Raw genomic sequence first — 15101 nt, forward strand, 5'->3', positions numbered from 1 at the left:
CTAATGCCCTTAATGTCAACAAGAGACCAACCAATGGCAAATCTGTGAGAATTCAACACATTAAGTAACTTACCTTCTTGCAAAGAGTTAAGTTCAGAAGATATTACCATTGGAAAAGTGTTGTTGGACCCCAAGAATGCATGTTTAAGTCCCGTGGGTAATGCTTCAATTCTAGCTTAGGAACTTCCACATTTGATGGCAATGTATTTTCCTTCCGAGGTGGAAGCGTCTCAAACCTTGGCCTCCATTTATCAACCTGCAAGGAATTTAACAACGAATTAAGATCAGCAATTTCTGGATCCTCAAGTAATTCAGATTCTTTAGAATTCAATAAAAGAGCCTCTAAAGGTTCAGAAATACTAGTCTTCTCAAATTGATCCTGCATAAAGGCTTCAATCAAGTTCACCACTGCACATTCATCATCTTCATAAGGCCACCTAAAAACATTAAAAATGTTAATTTCCAATGTCATATTACCAAAACTAAGTTTCATTACCCCACTTCTACAACTAATGTGTACGTCACATGTAGCAAGGAAGGGACATCCTAAAATGACAAGAATTTCATTTTCAGAATGCAAAACAGGTTGTGTATATCAAAAACAACAAAGTCAACAGGATAGTAAAATTTGTCCACTTGGACCGAATACATCCTCAATTACCCCTCTCGACATAAGTACAGAACGATCAGCCAGTTGTAACTTCATTGTTGTGGGCTTCAATTCACCAAGACCTAACTGCAAATATACTAAATATGGCAATAAATTTACACTAGCCCCCAAATCAAGCAAAGCACAATTTATGTAATTTTTTCCAATTACACATGAAAGAGTGGGACTTCTTGGATCTTTGTATTTGGGAGGGACCTTATGTTGCAATAATGCACTCACATGTTCGGTCAAAAATGCAGTTTTCTTCACCTGATGCTTTCTTTTAAATGTGCACATATCTTTTAAAAATTTAGCATGAGAAGGGATCTGTTTAATAGCATCTAACAGAGGAATATTAACTTTGACTTCTTTAAAGACATCCAAAATTTCAGAATTTTGATTCAATTTCTTTGGAGGATTTAAAGCTTGGGGAAAAGGAGCAGGAAAATGATATTCTTTTGATTCACTCAATTTGGACTTGTTTAGTTCATCATTATTCCTAGACTTTTCAACTTCCTTTGGTGAAGGTGGGTTATCAATTATTTTACCACTTCTAAGAGTAATGACAGACTTAGCATGTTCAATTGAGGTTTCACATGAATTAACATCCTTTGGATTTGGTTGAGTTTGAGAAGGAAATTTTCCTTTTTCATTTATTGCAAAAGAATTTGTCAATTTAGAAATTTGGCTTTTAATTTCTTTATTTTCTTCAACCAATTGACCAAACAAGGTATCATACCTTTGATTTTACTTCTGTTGTTCCTGCATAAATGCTTGAAGAGTATCGGTCAAAGAAGGTCTAGCATTAAATGCATTAGTTGCACATGAAAATGATGATTGAAAGAATTTCTATCACTTACTTGAGGTTGTGGCTCATTGCTCCAACGAAAATTTGGATGATTCCTTGTTGCTGGATTGTAAGTGTTGGAAGAAGAAGAATATTGTTGTTTAAAGTTTCCAACAACAACACAACGCTTCTCATAAGCTCCTTTCATTTCCTCAAAAATTGGGCAATTTTTAACAGTATGACTAATTACATAACAAGAATTACATACTTGATCAACATTAGCTTGATAAACAAGTTGAGGCAAATTTGATTTTTCCATTTTCAAAGCAGCTATCTCTTTAGTCAAAACCTCAAATTTTAATTTCCAATCATCTTCTTCTTTTAATTGATAAATTCCTTTATTAGTAGAAGATATGGCAATTCTAGACCGATCAGTGGTCTCAACTGGACTGGGGACAGTCCATTGATGAGGTTTTTTAGTAATTTCATCCAAAAATTCTAGGGCATCATCAGGGTCTTTTTGCATAAAATTTTGATTACACATACACTCAACAAATTGGTGATCATGAGGGAGAAGTCCCTCATAGATATAACTAGCAAGACATCATTTTTCAAAGCCATGGTGTGGGCACAAATTCAAAAGCACTTTAAAATTTTCCCAAGTTTGATATAAAGTTTTATTTTCCTTCAGAGAGAAATTGGAGATTCATTTCTTAAGAGCAATTGTCTTGTGATTAGGAAAATATTTGTTAAAAAATGCTTGGGTCATCTCCGCCTAAGAACCTATGGACCTAGCCCTTAATGAATATAACCAACTTTTCGCTTTCTCTTTTAAAGAAAATGGAAAAAACTTTAACCTTATGAAATTAATCCTATCAAGTTGTGTTCACTCGTTTTGTTTTTGTTCCTGTGATGGTAGGGTAAAGTTTCCATTGCCTTGAAAACCATTAACTGGTCAACAAGTCAACTTTCTTTAGTGTGCGAGCGTGCCACTGCTAGTAATAACAATTCTAACAAGACTTCTTAAAATAGATAACTTGCGCCCCAAGTTACTAATTTCTTAAACAAAAGATTGTGAATTTGGGTGAGGAATATCTCTCAAGTAAGTTCTTTTCCTGCCTCAGACTGATGAGGACTTCACAATTTATCTCAAGACAAGATTGGTAGTTCGGCCGAATAAATGATAATAAAATGGATTGTTTAGGCAGAACTACGCTTTTACAAAACTAGAAAGGGAAAAATCAACTCTAGAAAGACAAAAAGGTGGTTGAAATTTCATTTCGCCTAAGCTTCTAATCCGGGCTGCATATGTCTGGATCGAAGCAGCTTCAATCGCTAAGCTTCACTGTAAATCGATACCAAAGTTTGATTTTGGCATAGCTTCAATCTATTTCGAGCCCGAAGGCTTTTTGAACGGGCAGTAATCGCAACTTCTTTGGTCTAAATGGGGCGTATGGTTGGACTTGAGGGTTACCGAGCTGCACTATGGTACCTATTCTGCTTGGTCGTGGCTCTCCATAAACTTTATTGAGGTTTTCATATTTGTGAAAACTCGAACTCTTCTTGTTTTGGCTTTTGCTAAACCAAATTTGTAATGAGAGAAGTCTCGTTTTGAATGACTTATTTCTCTAAGTCTAACCTGGAAGTTTCTTGATCTATAACTGGCTTCTTTTATAGCTCAAATGAGCTTTTGGTTGCTTTAGTTTGCTTTGAAGGTTCTTGATTAGGTGATCATTTTGAGTTTTTGCCTTTGGTTGATTTTTGATTGTTTCATTGATTGATGATTTTTTGTTGTCCCTTTGCCCTGTTCACTCCCTCTTATATTTATAAGAAATGCTTAGGAATAGGGTAATTCTTTTCATAATGGGCGGAAAAATTTCTCAAAAGATCTCTTAATTTTAAATACAAAGAAAAAGGGATTTTATCAGTTCTGGCAGATAGGCTTTCAACGGTCAGCTCCTATGACAATCACTTCCATGTATTTTGAAAGAGAACCTAACCCCTTTCTAATCCTAACTGCCCCTTGTGAGAGCTCAAATCGTGATGGTTAGTTTGATTTTCCAGTTTTGAACAACTCCATGTTCTTCTGCTTATCTCTGTTTTGAGAACATAGCCTGCTTATCTTTTTGGGAGAATCACCCTCTTTGGAGTAGAAGAAATATCTTTGAATATATATATATATATATAAATTGATCTTCTGTTTTGGCAGAGTTTTTCAGAGATGTCATCTTTCTGTACCTATCCCAATTTTAGCTCTCTTATCACTTTCAGTTGATATTGTTGACTTTCAAAGTTTTTAGATAGTCACGTGGGCTTCTGGTGGGCTCCCTTGAGAATAGTTCCTTCAAAAAGATCTGTTGATTTGCTCCTGGGCCTTTGAGAGAGATGGTAGTAGATTTTGGCCCAATCTAATTCTTTGATTTGCCTAAAATGTAATTGCCATTTATTTTGGCATTTTTTACATTTCTGCCACTACTGAAAAGACGTGGGTTGGACTCACTCCTGATATGATAATTTGAAGCCCCGCTCTTTTATTCTTTTTGTTTCATGGGCCTTTCTGAGAAGTGGGCCGGTCGTGAGATTTCTTTTGGCCCAAACAAGTTGACCATTGTAAAAAGTGCCAGTAGCCTCTTCAAATTCCCTAACATGCACGTAGGATTTTCACTTTCCATACCATGAAAAATTGGTAGCAATTGAATCATTCCATGTTTGAAATCATAATTTGGCACATTAGGTGGAAACATGATGCATGAAGGATTTGGTGCACGAATATGATGCAATAATGTCTCTAAAGTTCTAGGTGCAACTACTTCTTCTCTTATTTCATTATTTACAATCTGAGCATTAACCTCTCATTCATTATTCACAATTTCTGTCATGCTTTCAGATTTGTCAGATGTTTCAATTGAAGAAGTTGAAGCAAAATGTTCTAAATTAACATTTTCAATCTTTTTAACAAATCTACCTAGATGATCTCTAGGTTGCATAAAGAAAATAAATAAATAAACAAAAAAAAATTATATATATATATATTAACAATGAGATGCGTTTCGACCAGATGTGAAGAATTTCAGATAAGCAGAAACCTCCGACCACGGGATCTCTGTACTCTTTGACAAGCCGCTCCCCGACAACAGCGCCAATAATTGATTTGTACCACTTTGCAAAACCCAAGCGAAGGTGTTGTATAGCAGTGTAGCTCGGAAGTCCAAATGTCGTATCCACAGAGAGCGGTGTAAAGAAAATAACAGAGTTGAAAAAGAACAATTGTGATTGAGAAGTAGATTTAAGCAGGATTTGATTTAAAGAAAATTTAATTGATTAAAACACTAAGGCATTGGGGTTCCACTTTTAACATAAGCATGCAACTCTTATTAATTTGATCTACAAAATATTTTTCATTGTAGTTGTTCAAAATAATTAATAATTAAAGCTCTTTTTAATTTCCTTTAGTAATATTCTAAGCATAACTTGTACCATTGGCAACAAACTATCAAAAAATAATCTTCGTCGAAATTCTATTAATCTTAGTAATTATCTCCTCTTTTAAAAGCATGAAAGTTTTTACTGCACAATGCAAAAAACATGATTAAACCCATGAAATAGATTTTCAAACATTCATCAATTAATTAAAAAGAAAAACTACAAATTCATATTAAAGCTTAAATTTGGATCAAACTAATAAAAATTACATACTCATATTAAAAGCTTTCTCCCTAGCCTTAGCTAGGAAGTTAGTTTCCCATAAAATAAAACTAAAAGAATTGGAGGAAGGAGAGTGAGCTCAAGAGAAGATTGTGAGCTTGTTGTGTGTTTTCAAGCTTGAAGACTTCTCTATTTATAGGGCTAAGAAGGAGAAACATCATGATGGATTCCAACACCACCATTCCTATTTTATTGCAATACCTAACTCCCACTTCATCTTGCCTATGAATTGACATTGAATTTGAGCTTCTTTGGAGTGGATGACACTCACAAGCATATGAATTCAATTTCTTCTTGTTTGCTTCCATCCCATACTTCTTTTCCTTTCTTTTGGCATGAGTGTGGCACTTCATGCATTCTTTTCAATTCTTTTCTTATTGTGCTATTGCACTTCTTTCTTCATCATCATTGCTTCATGGATATGTTGAAGTTCTTTAATTGGCCACTAGTACATTATTTTTGGGTGACACACTTCTTGGCATGCAAATTGAGTTGGTTTTCACAACACACAAGCCTACATAGGAAGTCATTGATGAAAGTTAATAACATTAAACCAATTTGACCAAGTAAAAATAATAACATTATTTAATTACCCATTATAATTGCTTTTAAAATTAAATGTTAAGGGAAATAAAAATGTATTATTGTAATATAATCACATAGCCAAGACCCAAGACTCACTTTCACAACCCATCGATCAAGTATCCCATGCTTATCCATTCCATAACTTCAATTATCAAACTAATATCCAAGAATTCCATATGATGCAAAAAACAAAACAAAAAATAAAATAAAAAACAATCTCATAATCCAAACATAATCAACATAACTCAAATAACAATCAAGACTCGTTAATAGGTCGTTCTAGTACTCTTCGAAGGGCGAAACTACCTCGGAAGACTCACGGTCAACCGAGGGGTCAAACTGCCCAAACTTGGTTAACCATGCCCACAGGGCCCACGACCTCCGATTTTTGATCCGAAAGTTCTTACAAATTCAATAGAGTTTATACATGTCCTACAAGTTTGGTCTAAATCGAATAGTCGGATCACTCACGGTCGCACGATCGGATGATTACCGTTTAACCTAATATTTGAATTATTAAACCGAAGCATCTTGGGCTCCGATTCATGATCTGCAAATTCCTACACGATCCTAGAAGTGCCTAGATCAACATGTCTGAAAATGGAGTTGATCCAACAGTCCGAACATATCGAACCCGAATAACACCTAATATGCGTAATCTAATCGACAGTCAAACGGTAACCAAATTCAAATCCAAGCATACCGTTGTGCTCGAGACGACATGGGGATAATTTTAGGACCTAATAGCCCGCCACAAAGTGGCCCACGCACCGCCACACGCACTGGTAGCTTGTGGATGCCCAGAGTAAACTCCCGCAATCAAAAATTTCCAAACCACTGGTCAACACCTATACCTACATGATTAGAACAATGAGTGTAGCAACTTTTGTTCTTGGACCATGGCCAAAAAGTGACCGGAGATAGCCGAATCAAAGCTGAAAATGCACGATTTTCATCGAACTTCCCGACCTCGATACGGTGGTGACACCACCAAATCTTTTGCACAACCTAGGAAAAAGTAAGAGGAGGGGAGGGCTACCTATTGCAAGTGACGGAGCAACTCAAGGTGGCTGAACGCCGCTCGACGATGGTTGTTTCAGATTTTTCCTCTCAAACCGCCAAATGCCGGGTTTTTGGTTGGAGAAAATGGATGGGCTGGGTAGAGAGAGAGAGAGAGAGAGAGAGAGAGAGAGTTTGCAAGTTGTGGCACCGTAATTGGTGGCGGACAACAGAGATTTCGTTGTTTGAAAAACCGGTTGGCGTTGGAGGAGGGAGAAACAATGAGGAGGGAGAAGGAGAGAGCGAGAACCCACTTCAAAATATTTACGATTGTGCCATTATGCTTCCGTTGATCGTAACTTTTTCGTTACAATTTCGATTTGAGCCCACTACGTGTCTAAATACTTATCTTGACGCGATCTACATCATGGTGCCATTTATTTCCCAAAAATCCTTCCAGATTAAAAAGTAACCAAAATAACCCTACCCATGCGGGAAAAATTGTAATTTCATAATTAAATTAATTAAATTAAACGAATAATTAAAATTGGGTCGGGATGTTACAGAGAAGTTGGGAGAGAACTCTTTGGGAAGAGGAGGGAATAATTTGTGTGGGAGTCACCAAATGGAGTCTAACCAATGGGAGAAACAAAAGCAACAGGCGTGGGAGGGTCTAACCTTGGGTTTTTTTAAAATTTTATTTCTCCAAAAATTTCGATTGTGCCACTACACTTCCGTTGACTATAACTTCCTCGTTAAAACTCCTATTTGAGCTCACTATGTGTCTACTAACTCGTGAGAGCGAGGTCTATGCAATGGTGCAAATAAAATCAAAACTTTATTTGTGACTGAAGTGTAATTCGTGCATGCGAGTATGGTGTATAGGTTTGGTAACCCAATTACAAAGCATGAGCAGTAAAGCAACCCAAGCCAAGAAAAAATGTGATGACTAGTCGGGTTTTGTGTGTGTTTGTAATTTTGAAACAAATACAATAATAGTTTACAAGTATTAGGAAATTCACAGTTAATCAAACAAAATTATAAGGGTTATTGCCCAAAACGGTCCCCCAACGTTTTCTCCAGTCTCATTTTGGTCCAGAACTAAATTTTTCATTTAAGTAGTCCTTCAACTCTTCATTTAGTATCAAATTGGTCCTACCATCAAAGTTTGTCAATTTTGTTGTTAAATTGAGGGGTAAAACCGTCCATATAAATTAAAATCTTAATAAAGTAATTTTTTTGTTGGAAAAGAAAAAGTGTAATTAAAAATTAAAGAAAAATCTTGCAACATCTACTTGGACTCAACTCCAAGCGGCCAGCACTTGCTCCTAACCCCACTGCCCATACACTCCTCACATACCCATTCCTCTAAATTCACAGCTTGGCAGCCGCACATTCCAGTGCAAGTGAGCTGAAAGCTGTGCTCGCAACTGTCGCAGCCAACCACATGGCCATGAACCTCAGGCCTGCAGCAGAAGGGGCAATCACAGCAGCCATACAATCACATACCTAAGTATGTAGATGAAAGTGAATTTAAGATGAGTGATGGTGGATAGATAAAAAGACTTTCTCGAAAATCACTAATTTTAATACTCCCCTTTAAAGCGATTTTCTAGAAATCAATCCAAGCTGAGCACGAAAGCCTTTAAAAGGACGTTTGGAGAGTGACTTTGTAAAAATATCAGCAATAGTTCTGTCAGCCACGGTTTCCAGAATGAAATGATGCTAGATTTCAATGTTCTTCGTCCTCGCATTGATTATACTTTTTAATTTGATGGTATGTCGTGTTTTAATGAGAAAACAAAAAATCTTATCACTTTGAAATCCCCTCACTTCAAAATCTTATCACTTTGAAGTCCCCTTACTTCAAAGTCCTTCATCCAAACACACCATTTAATTGCTGATTGACAGTCTTATTGAAAAGACCAAGCAATGATTAAAATTGAAGATCTTGTTTATTTTTTTCATTCGACGTTTAGTGGAACTAGCTATATAAAAAATTAGTACAAAGGCAGTGGTGAAACTACATACATGGCTACCGTGGGCTACCCATGTAGGTTCTTGAAGAAGAAGAAAAAACCTATATTGCCCATCAATTTGTTGTTCCCACTTCTGGTTAATGCTCTAGTTTTGTGGTCTTTTTGGCGGTTTGCCCACTATTTCTAAGAAGGCATCTTTCTAGAAGGAAAAAAAACTACAACACATTAATAGGGAATATTAAACTTAATTATTTATATTTTTCCTTTGTATTTGTGAAGCTTATTTTGCAGATGCCAGGAAATTTTAACGCATTTAAATGTGCAAAGGTCAGATTTAATTCTTATTATACTAGGTCGTTATATATCTACTATAATAACCTCAAAATTGGGATTTCCGTTGACTTCTGTGGAAAATTCTGACGGAGGTGATTGACACCACCTACCTAGATTGGAAACCTGACACCTCACAAGCCTAACCCAACAAGAATCACGGCCATCGGACCAAAGTGCAATGCGTGGTGACACCGTGAAGTTCGTTCGTCGCTAGGAAAAACCCTCAACTTTGATTGACTTATGTTGATATAATTCTTGACAAGGGATTCTAAGTTTTTTTTTGTCGAAATTTACTATTCACACCCACCGACGGTGGCAATGCAGTGGTGATAATGTTTTTAGATCAGGTTGTAGTTCTCAAGGTGGTGTGTTTGGATTTACGATATTCCATCGTTTGACCGACCATCAAAACCTGGCTAATTCTGGATAATTGTAACGGAGATGATCGGACCATTGGATCACCTTCAAGTTTCAATATATGGTAGCTAGTATTGTACACTTTGTAGGTTTAAACTGATCGAACATTAGACGTTCATGATTTTACATTATTGTGTTTCAAAGTATGAGGTGAACGATCGTTGTTCGATCATGCGTGATCATGTGATCTAGGATGATCTGACAATTGGATCAGGCCCAAATTTAGACGATTGTGATGTCAAGACTATTTAGAATTCATTGGTGATTTCAGATTTGAAAGCTGAGGTTGTGGGTTCGAGGCTGGTTTATGGAGTGTTGGTTGGACGTGTGGGACCCATTGGACCCAAGAGTGACTTTTTGGACAATTGGTGTTGTTTATGTTGTTTTGACATCAACAATGTGTATGTCACAATTTTGAAGTGTTGTGGACGGAAATTGATCGCTTTCAACCACAGGTTGGTTCGAAGGGCATTTTCGTTATTTGAGCAATTAATCTTTAATTTGCGCAAGGTTGAGGATAAGATTGACGATGTGTTGGTCATGACATTTTTGGGAGTTGTCGGTGACTTTAGTGAGTCACGGCAAGGCATGTCTCGAGAGACATGTACCACGGTTTATGTGCCAGTGCACGATGAGTTGAGTTGCGCTAGGAGCTCTACCATTATTGGATTTGTTTAGCAGTTGAGTTGCAAACTTTACGTAGGTTTTGTTGAAGTCCAAGTTTCTCATTGAGGTTTGTTTGAGCCAAAGTTGCTCGGTTCGTTGAGCTTAGCAATATTACGCAGCTTGGAGAAGAAGTGAGTAAAACCTTCAGATTGTGAATTAAATACGAGTTGTGATATTTACTACTACGTCGATTTGTGGATGTTTTCGTGTGTTTGTTATTCATAGTTTATTTGTTTGTGTTTGTTGTTATCCTTTGTGGGTGTAGTGTGCTATGTGGAACTTTCATCCTTTATTAGTGTAGTGTGTTGTGTAAAACTGCCATCCTTTGTAGGTGTAATGCGTATGGCTGTGTGGAACTACGATCTTTCGTGGGGTATAATCGTAGTGTGTAAGTGTTTGGGATGACTTGATTGTCATGAGTACCTTGGTAACACAATGATTGTGTGGTGCTAATGAAAGTGCATGTTGTTGCGTATTACGTGCGAAATTACATGTTTATACTGATGTGATTTACTCATACGAGCCGTAAAAGCTTATTGGGTTTGTGTGTGGTGAACCCAGTACACTATTCGACGGTGCAGGGGGACCTGCAGGTAATAGGAACCCTTGAGCAGGTTTGGAGCAAGAGGCTCGGTTGTTGCTGTGTAGATAAAGTCGCTTGAGTGTGGTGTGTTTTGTAAAGACTTCTGTTTTGTGTAACAAGCCCTGGGGAGCAGATTATGAAATATGTTTGAACTTTCAATTTATTAGGTGATTGTGGGATTCGAACAGATTGTCTTGTATTAAGGAAAAAGAAAAAAGAAAAATTATTCTTCTACCTTTGTTGAAGGTTCCGAGCTACGCGTGCCGGGTTGGTTTGCTTGTAATAATTCGAGGATTATTTGTGGTTGAGAATTCGTGGAGTTTTTGGTTTGCTCTGATAGAGAGACAAAACCTTTGGTTAGCTCTATGAGAGTGGTAAAGCGGTTGGCTCTGGAGATGAGTAGTTGGTTGGCTCAGAATAGCTATTGGTTAGTTTGGTCAGAGTTATAGGTTAGCTCTAAGAGAGTCGTTGGTTGACTCCGGAAGAGTATTTGGTTGCCTACGAGGAAGAGCAATGGTTGATTTAAATTGAGCTTCTAGTTTGCTCAGTTGAGTCGTGAGTTGTCTCCGAGAGAGGTCTAGGTTGCAGAGTAATGGATCCTCTAGACTAAAAGTTTGAGTAGGTTGGTGAAAACCTTGATTTCATAAGAATGGATCCTCTGATTGTTGTTCTTCTTTTCAAAATGATGTTAAATTAATACTTGTTTTGCCTCAAGTTGGTATGCATGTATTTAATGAACTGTTGTCTTGTCTTCTGCGAGGAAATGGACCTCATCAGAGACGGAGACCGAGGCAGGTGTGGTTGTAGAGTTTTATCATGCAGTTAAAGTATACCAGATGATACCGAATTTTGAAACCAAAGGGTTGGTTTGTACTGATGTTGAGAACAGAAACTTAGTTAATTTCTCTTGCAAGCCTTAACTTGTGAGTGGTGGGCGGCTTCAGTCCTTTTGACTCGGAAGGTGTTACTACTAGAAATGCCAACGTGTTCGTCAGATGATTTTTCTCGTTTCAATTTCTTGAACATCTATTGAAAAATTCATTAATTTTAAACCTTAGCATTCTAGCATTTTAGTCCAAATTGATATTAAACTCACTGAATTCAATTATTTTCACACCAAACCAATTTCATAAAATTCCTAGAAATATTGTTCTCCTTATATGATTTTTTGTAACATTAATCACAACAAAATCTCAATTTTGAGATTATTACCCCAAAAAAAAAAAAAAAGTTAAATTTTAAGCTAAAAATTTTTGCTAGCCCACCAATCTTAAATTCTTGATTTCACCCTTGTACAAGGACAAAGATTATACATGGAGCTATCTCATTAGCAGTATAGTGAACATAGTTAAAAACTTTCCTCAATGACCTGAGTCAGCCGAATAGCTGAAACGATCTAAAGAGAATCACTCTCGAAAATAACTACTTAATTATTTTGTTCATCTCATTTTATTGTTCAAAGTGGCCCCCAACAAAATTATTTCATGACTCCATCCCTCTTTGAAATGCAAGCTATGTGAAATCATCAACCTCATGTTTTGGTTCTTCAATTCGCTTATATAAAACAAATAAATATAAAACACCAAAACATGAGGTTTAATGTCGAAAAACAAATAGGAAATAAAAATTTCATCACAAATACAGGCTAACTGAGTTAAACAAAGGGAAGGGATCATTTTAAGTTTTTGAACCACCACACCTTTCGAAAAAAACTCAACAGCAATTAACCTCTCTACATATATACTTTGTTAATACCTCGCAATCTCTTCACACATGCATATAGATATATAATTTGTTACAATTGGCTAAAGCCTAAGAGAGGCCTAAAACCAAAACCGCGTGCAAAACTTTTTCCTTCATCATATCACACAACTTCAACTGCAGTGCAATGCAAGCCAGGCATGGCCTCCCGCAAATCAAAGGTCAGCATGGAAGCCTTTGGCTTGGGAGGCCCGTTTGCAAATCTGACCGGCAAGGACCCTGGCGTGGACCGCTCAAACGTCCCGAACCACTTGGCTTGCATGTACTTGTGCTTCCTCCATGGCCCCAAGTGCATTTTCTTCTCCTTCATACATTTCTTGGCTGCGCAGCACAGAATCTTGATCAAGGCTCTTAGTCTTTCGGCTTTCCCGACAAACACTTCGGGCAGCCAGCTGATTAATCTGTTGTAGTTTTCGCTGGCTCTGGCCATCTCAAACTCAGCTCGGAAATTCAGCTCAATCACCACCCTAATCTCCCCTCTCTTTGAACTTGTGTCCAGCACTTCCAAATAAGTATGCTCTCCTGTTAATTAATCAAAAACCAATTTTATCCCCAAAACAAGCACATAAAAAAAATATGCATTGTGTCACACATCCACAAAAGAAGTTTTTTTTATAACTCCGGCAAGGCGGTGAGTATATGTGCCTTTACAACAAAGTTCGAGTCTTGTAAATTAGATTAATTTAGAATAATTTACACTGTCGCTTGTATCAAAATAAAAAATTGAAAAAGTTCAAATTAAATTGAAAATTGAATATACCTGCTGGGGTACTTGTTGAGCTTCTCCATTTGGACTTGCAAATGGCACAATTGTACCCAAAATCTATGAGCCGATTGCATAATTCGTTGCGCAAACAACTCCGGCAACCGCCAAACACAGGCTTCGAGCACACGCAATATTCTGCGGCCGACGAGTTTATGTCCCGTAACGCCTCCTTGGTGGCCTGCCGAATTTTGGTCTCAATGCCACTGCTCTTGCACAATGTTGCCTGCAATTCCAAGTACCCCATATACATTAAATAAATAAATAAAATGCCAATATTTGCGAAGTAATTATGAAATTAATGGGTTTTGACTATTAGTTTTTTTAAAAAAATTAAAAATTCACCTGGAGAAGTTGGTCTTGTTCTTCCCAAAATGCCTTGTTCTCTTCCACACTGAAGGAATTCTCCTCATCCTCATCGGAGCCAGAGGTAATATTCTCCGGCGACACCTCGACTTGCTCGATGAAACCCAAAACCATGTCGGCGAGACTTGCAGCGCTGCCGGGAAATTCCAAAATATCGTCGGAGCTCCGGCGCATCACCGGAATTCTAGCCATTGCTCCGGCCATATTTTATTTTTAGAATCTCCCTCTCTCCTCTCTCTCTCTCTCACTTTGTTGTTTGTGTCAAAAAACTAGGTAATGGTAATGCACGTGGTCTTGAATGGTTGGGAAACCTGTGGTCCAATTTATAGGTCTATGGTTGGGGCCCACGTGTCCTACATGGACTAACAAGGCGTCGCGAACATAACATCTTCGTGTTACGTCTGTGGGTTGAAGCATTCGGTCTGTTTCGGGTTTGGACAGCTAATGTCCACGTACGCATTGACCAATAACGTTGAAGCAATTGAGCTCGAGAGTTATCCGAATATTCCATTTATTGCATTTTTCCTTTTCTTTTTTTTAAATTTTTAGTAATTATAATAATAGTGTCTTTTTATCGTGATTAAACGAGTAACAAGATGTGGGCTTTATCCTAATCTCTCTGAGGTGCTGTGTGGTGGGGACCACTGAGGTTAAAATCTGCCCGCGGTCAGTGGGCACAATCAAGCACAAAATACACGTGGCTTTTTCTAAGGATTTGATGGCCATAGGCTTATCCCATTCTAAGTGGGACCCACTATCTGTCCATAGTTGTTGTGAAATTGTTCCCATATTCCATGGTTGTGCAAAACTTTTATAGGGAGGTATAATGATTATTAGCATAAAAAGCACCAAGGTACACTCCCTATCTCTGGAATTATTTACAGTGATAGTTCTTAAGGTTCAAAAATCATGCAGATATGGCTAGTTAATCAGGATAGTGAACTCCGCTTTATACACCTAAATTAGTATTTTGTAATAAAATTAATTTAGTTTAGTTTAAATTATCACTTATATCAATAAAAATAAAAATAATCAGAAACGACATTAACATTCTTTGAGGTTTCAAACTGTTTTCATAAAGCTTCTACCATTAATTTTCTTATCCCAAACTTACTAACGTCATCAACAAAATTTCTCCAAATAACTAGTTCAACAATAGAAACTAGATTGTACATACACTCCTAAGTTCTAATATTAGAAGTTAATTTTGTTATATGAAAAAATAAAATAAAATTATAGCATAATCAATTTTCAAACTGAAAACTAACGAATTAGGTTTTGTGAAAACGGTTTGAAACCTTAGAGATTTTTAATATAATTTCTTAAATCTCATGTAAAGTCACCTTTTCTTAATAATTGAACTCGAGTTCATAGACTAATAAAACGATTAACCCAAATTTTTAAAATACATTTTACACACATTTTTCATGTTTGTTTTGACTATTGTGTACGCGGTGAGGTCCACCAACGTTGATAATTGCCATGTTGGCCAACACTGTCATCTGCGC

General features: G+C 37.0%; 1 protein-coding gene, 1 long non-coding RNA gene and 1 other non-coding gene across 3 annotated transcripts; 2 read left to right on the plus strand and 1 right to left on the minus strand.

The window, feature by feature from the left end:
- The first annotated feature begins 2050 nt into the window (after window positions 1-2050).
- On the plus strand, window positions 2051-2157 carry LOC148917676 (small nucleolar RNA R71). Its single transcript, XR_016126501.1, has one exon. It is a non-coding gene; the product is annotated as a small nucleolar RNA R71 (small nucleolar RNA).
- A 7836-nt stretch (window positions 2158-9993) lies between these two features.
- Window positions 9994-11771, plus strand: LOC148917677 (uncharacterized). Its single transcript, XR_016126283.1, has 2 exons — window positions 9994-10251; window positions 11464-11771. It is a non-coding gene; the product is annotated as an uncharacterized LOC148917677 (long non-coding RNA).
- Window positions 11772-12357: 586 nt separating this feature from the next.
- On the minus strand, window positions 12358-13888 carry LOC103328386 (uncharacterized). Its single transcript, XM_008230777.3, has 3 exons — window positions 13573-13888; window positions 13225-13453; window positions 12358-12986 (listed from the first exon to the last, which is right to left on the minus strand). Exons 1-3 carry the CDS (start codon window positions 13795-13797, stop codon window positions 12568-12570), a joined length of 873 nt encoding a protein of 290 aa, XP_008228999.2. The 5' UTR covers window positions 13798-13888; the 3' UTR covers window positions 12358-12567.
- Between the last annotated feature and the right edge of the window lie 1213 nt (window positions 13889-15101).

This window comes from Prunus mume, linkage group LG4 (assembly GCF_029339155.1).
Source record: "Prunus mume cultivar Tortuosa linkage group LG4, ASM2933915v1, whole genome shotgun sequence".
Lineage (NCBI taxonomy): Eukaryota > Viridiplantae > Streptophyta > Magnoliopsida > Rosales > Rosaceae > Prunus > Prunus mume.

Excerpts from the sequence above, each read along its gene's own strand:
- LOC103328386 (XM_008230777.3), bottom strand. The coding sequence starts at position 13,797 with ATGGCCGGAGCAATGGCTAGAATTCCGGTGATGCGCCGGAGCTCCGAC. Across the intron at positions 13,454-13,572 it reads AACAAGACCAACTTCTCCAG|GCAACATTGTGCAAGAGCAG; the intron begins GTGAATTTTTAA and ends TTGGAATTGCAG. Across the intron at positions 12,987-13,224 it reads CTCAACAAGTACCCCAGCAG|GAGAGCATACTTATTTGGAA; the intron begins GTATATTCAATT and ends ATTAATTAACAG.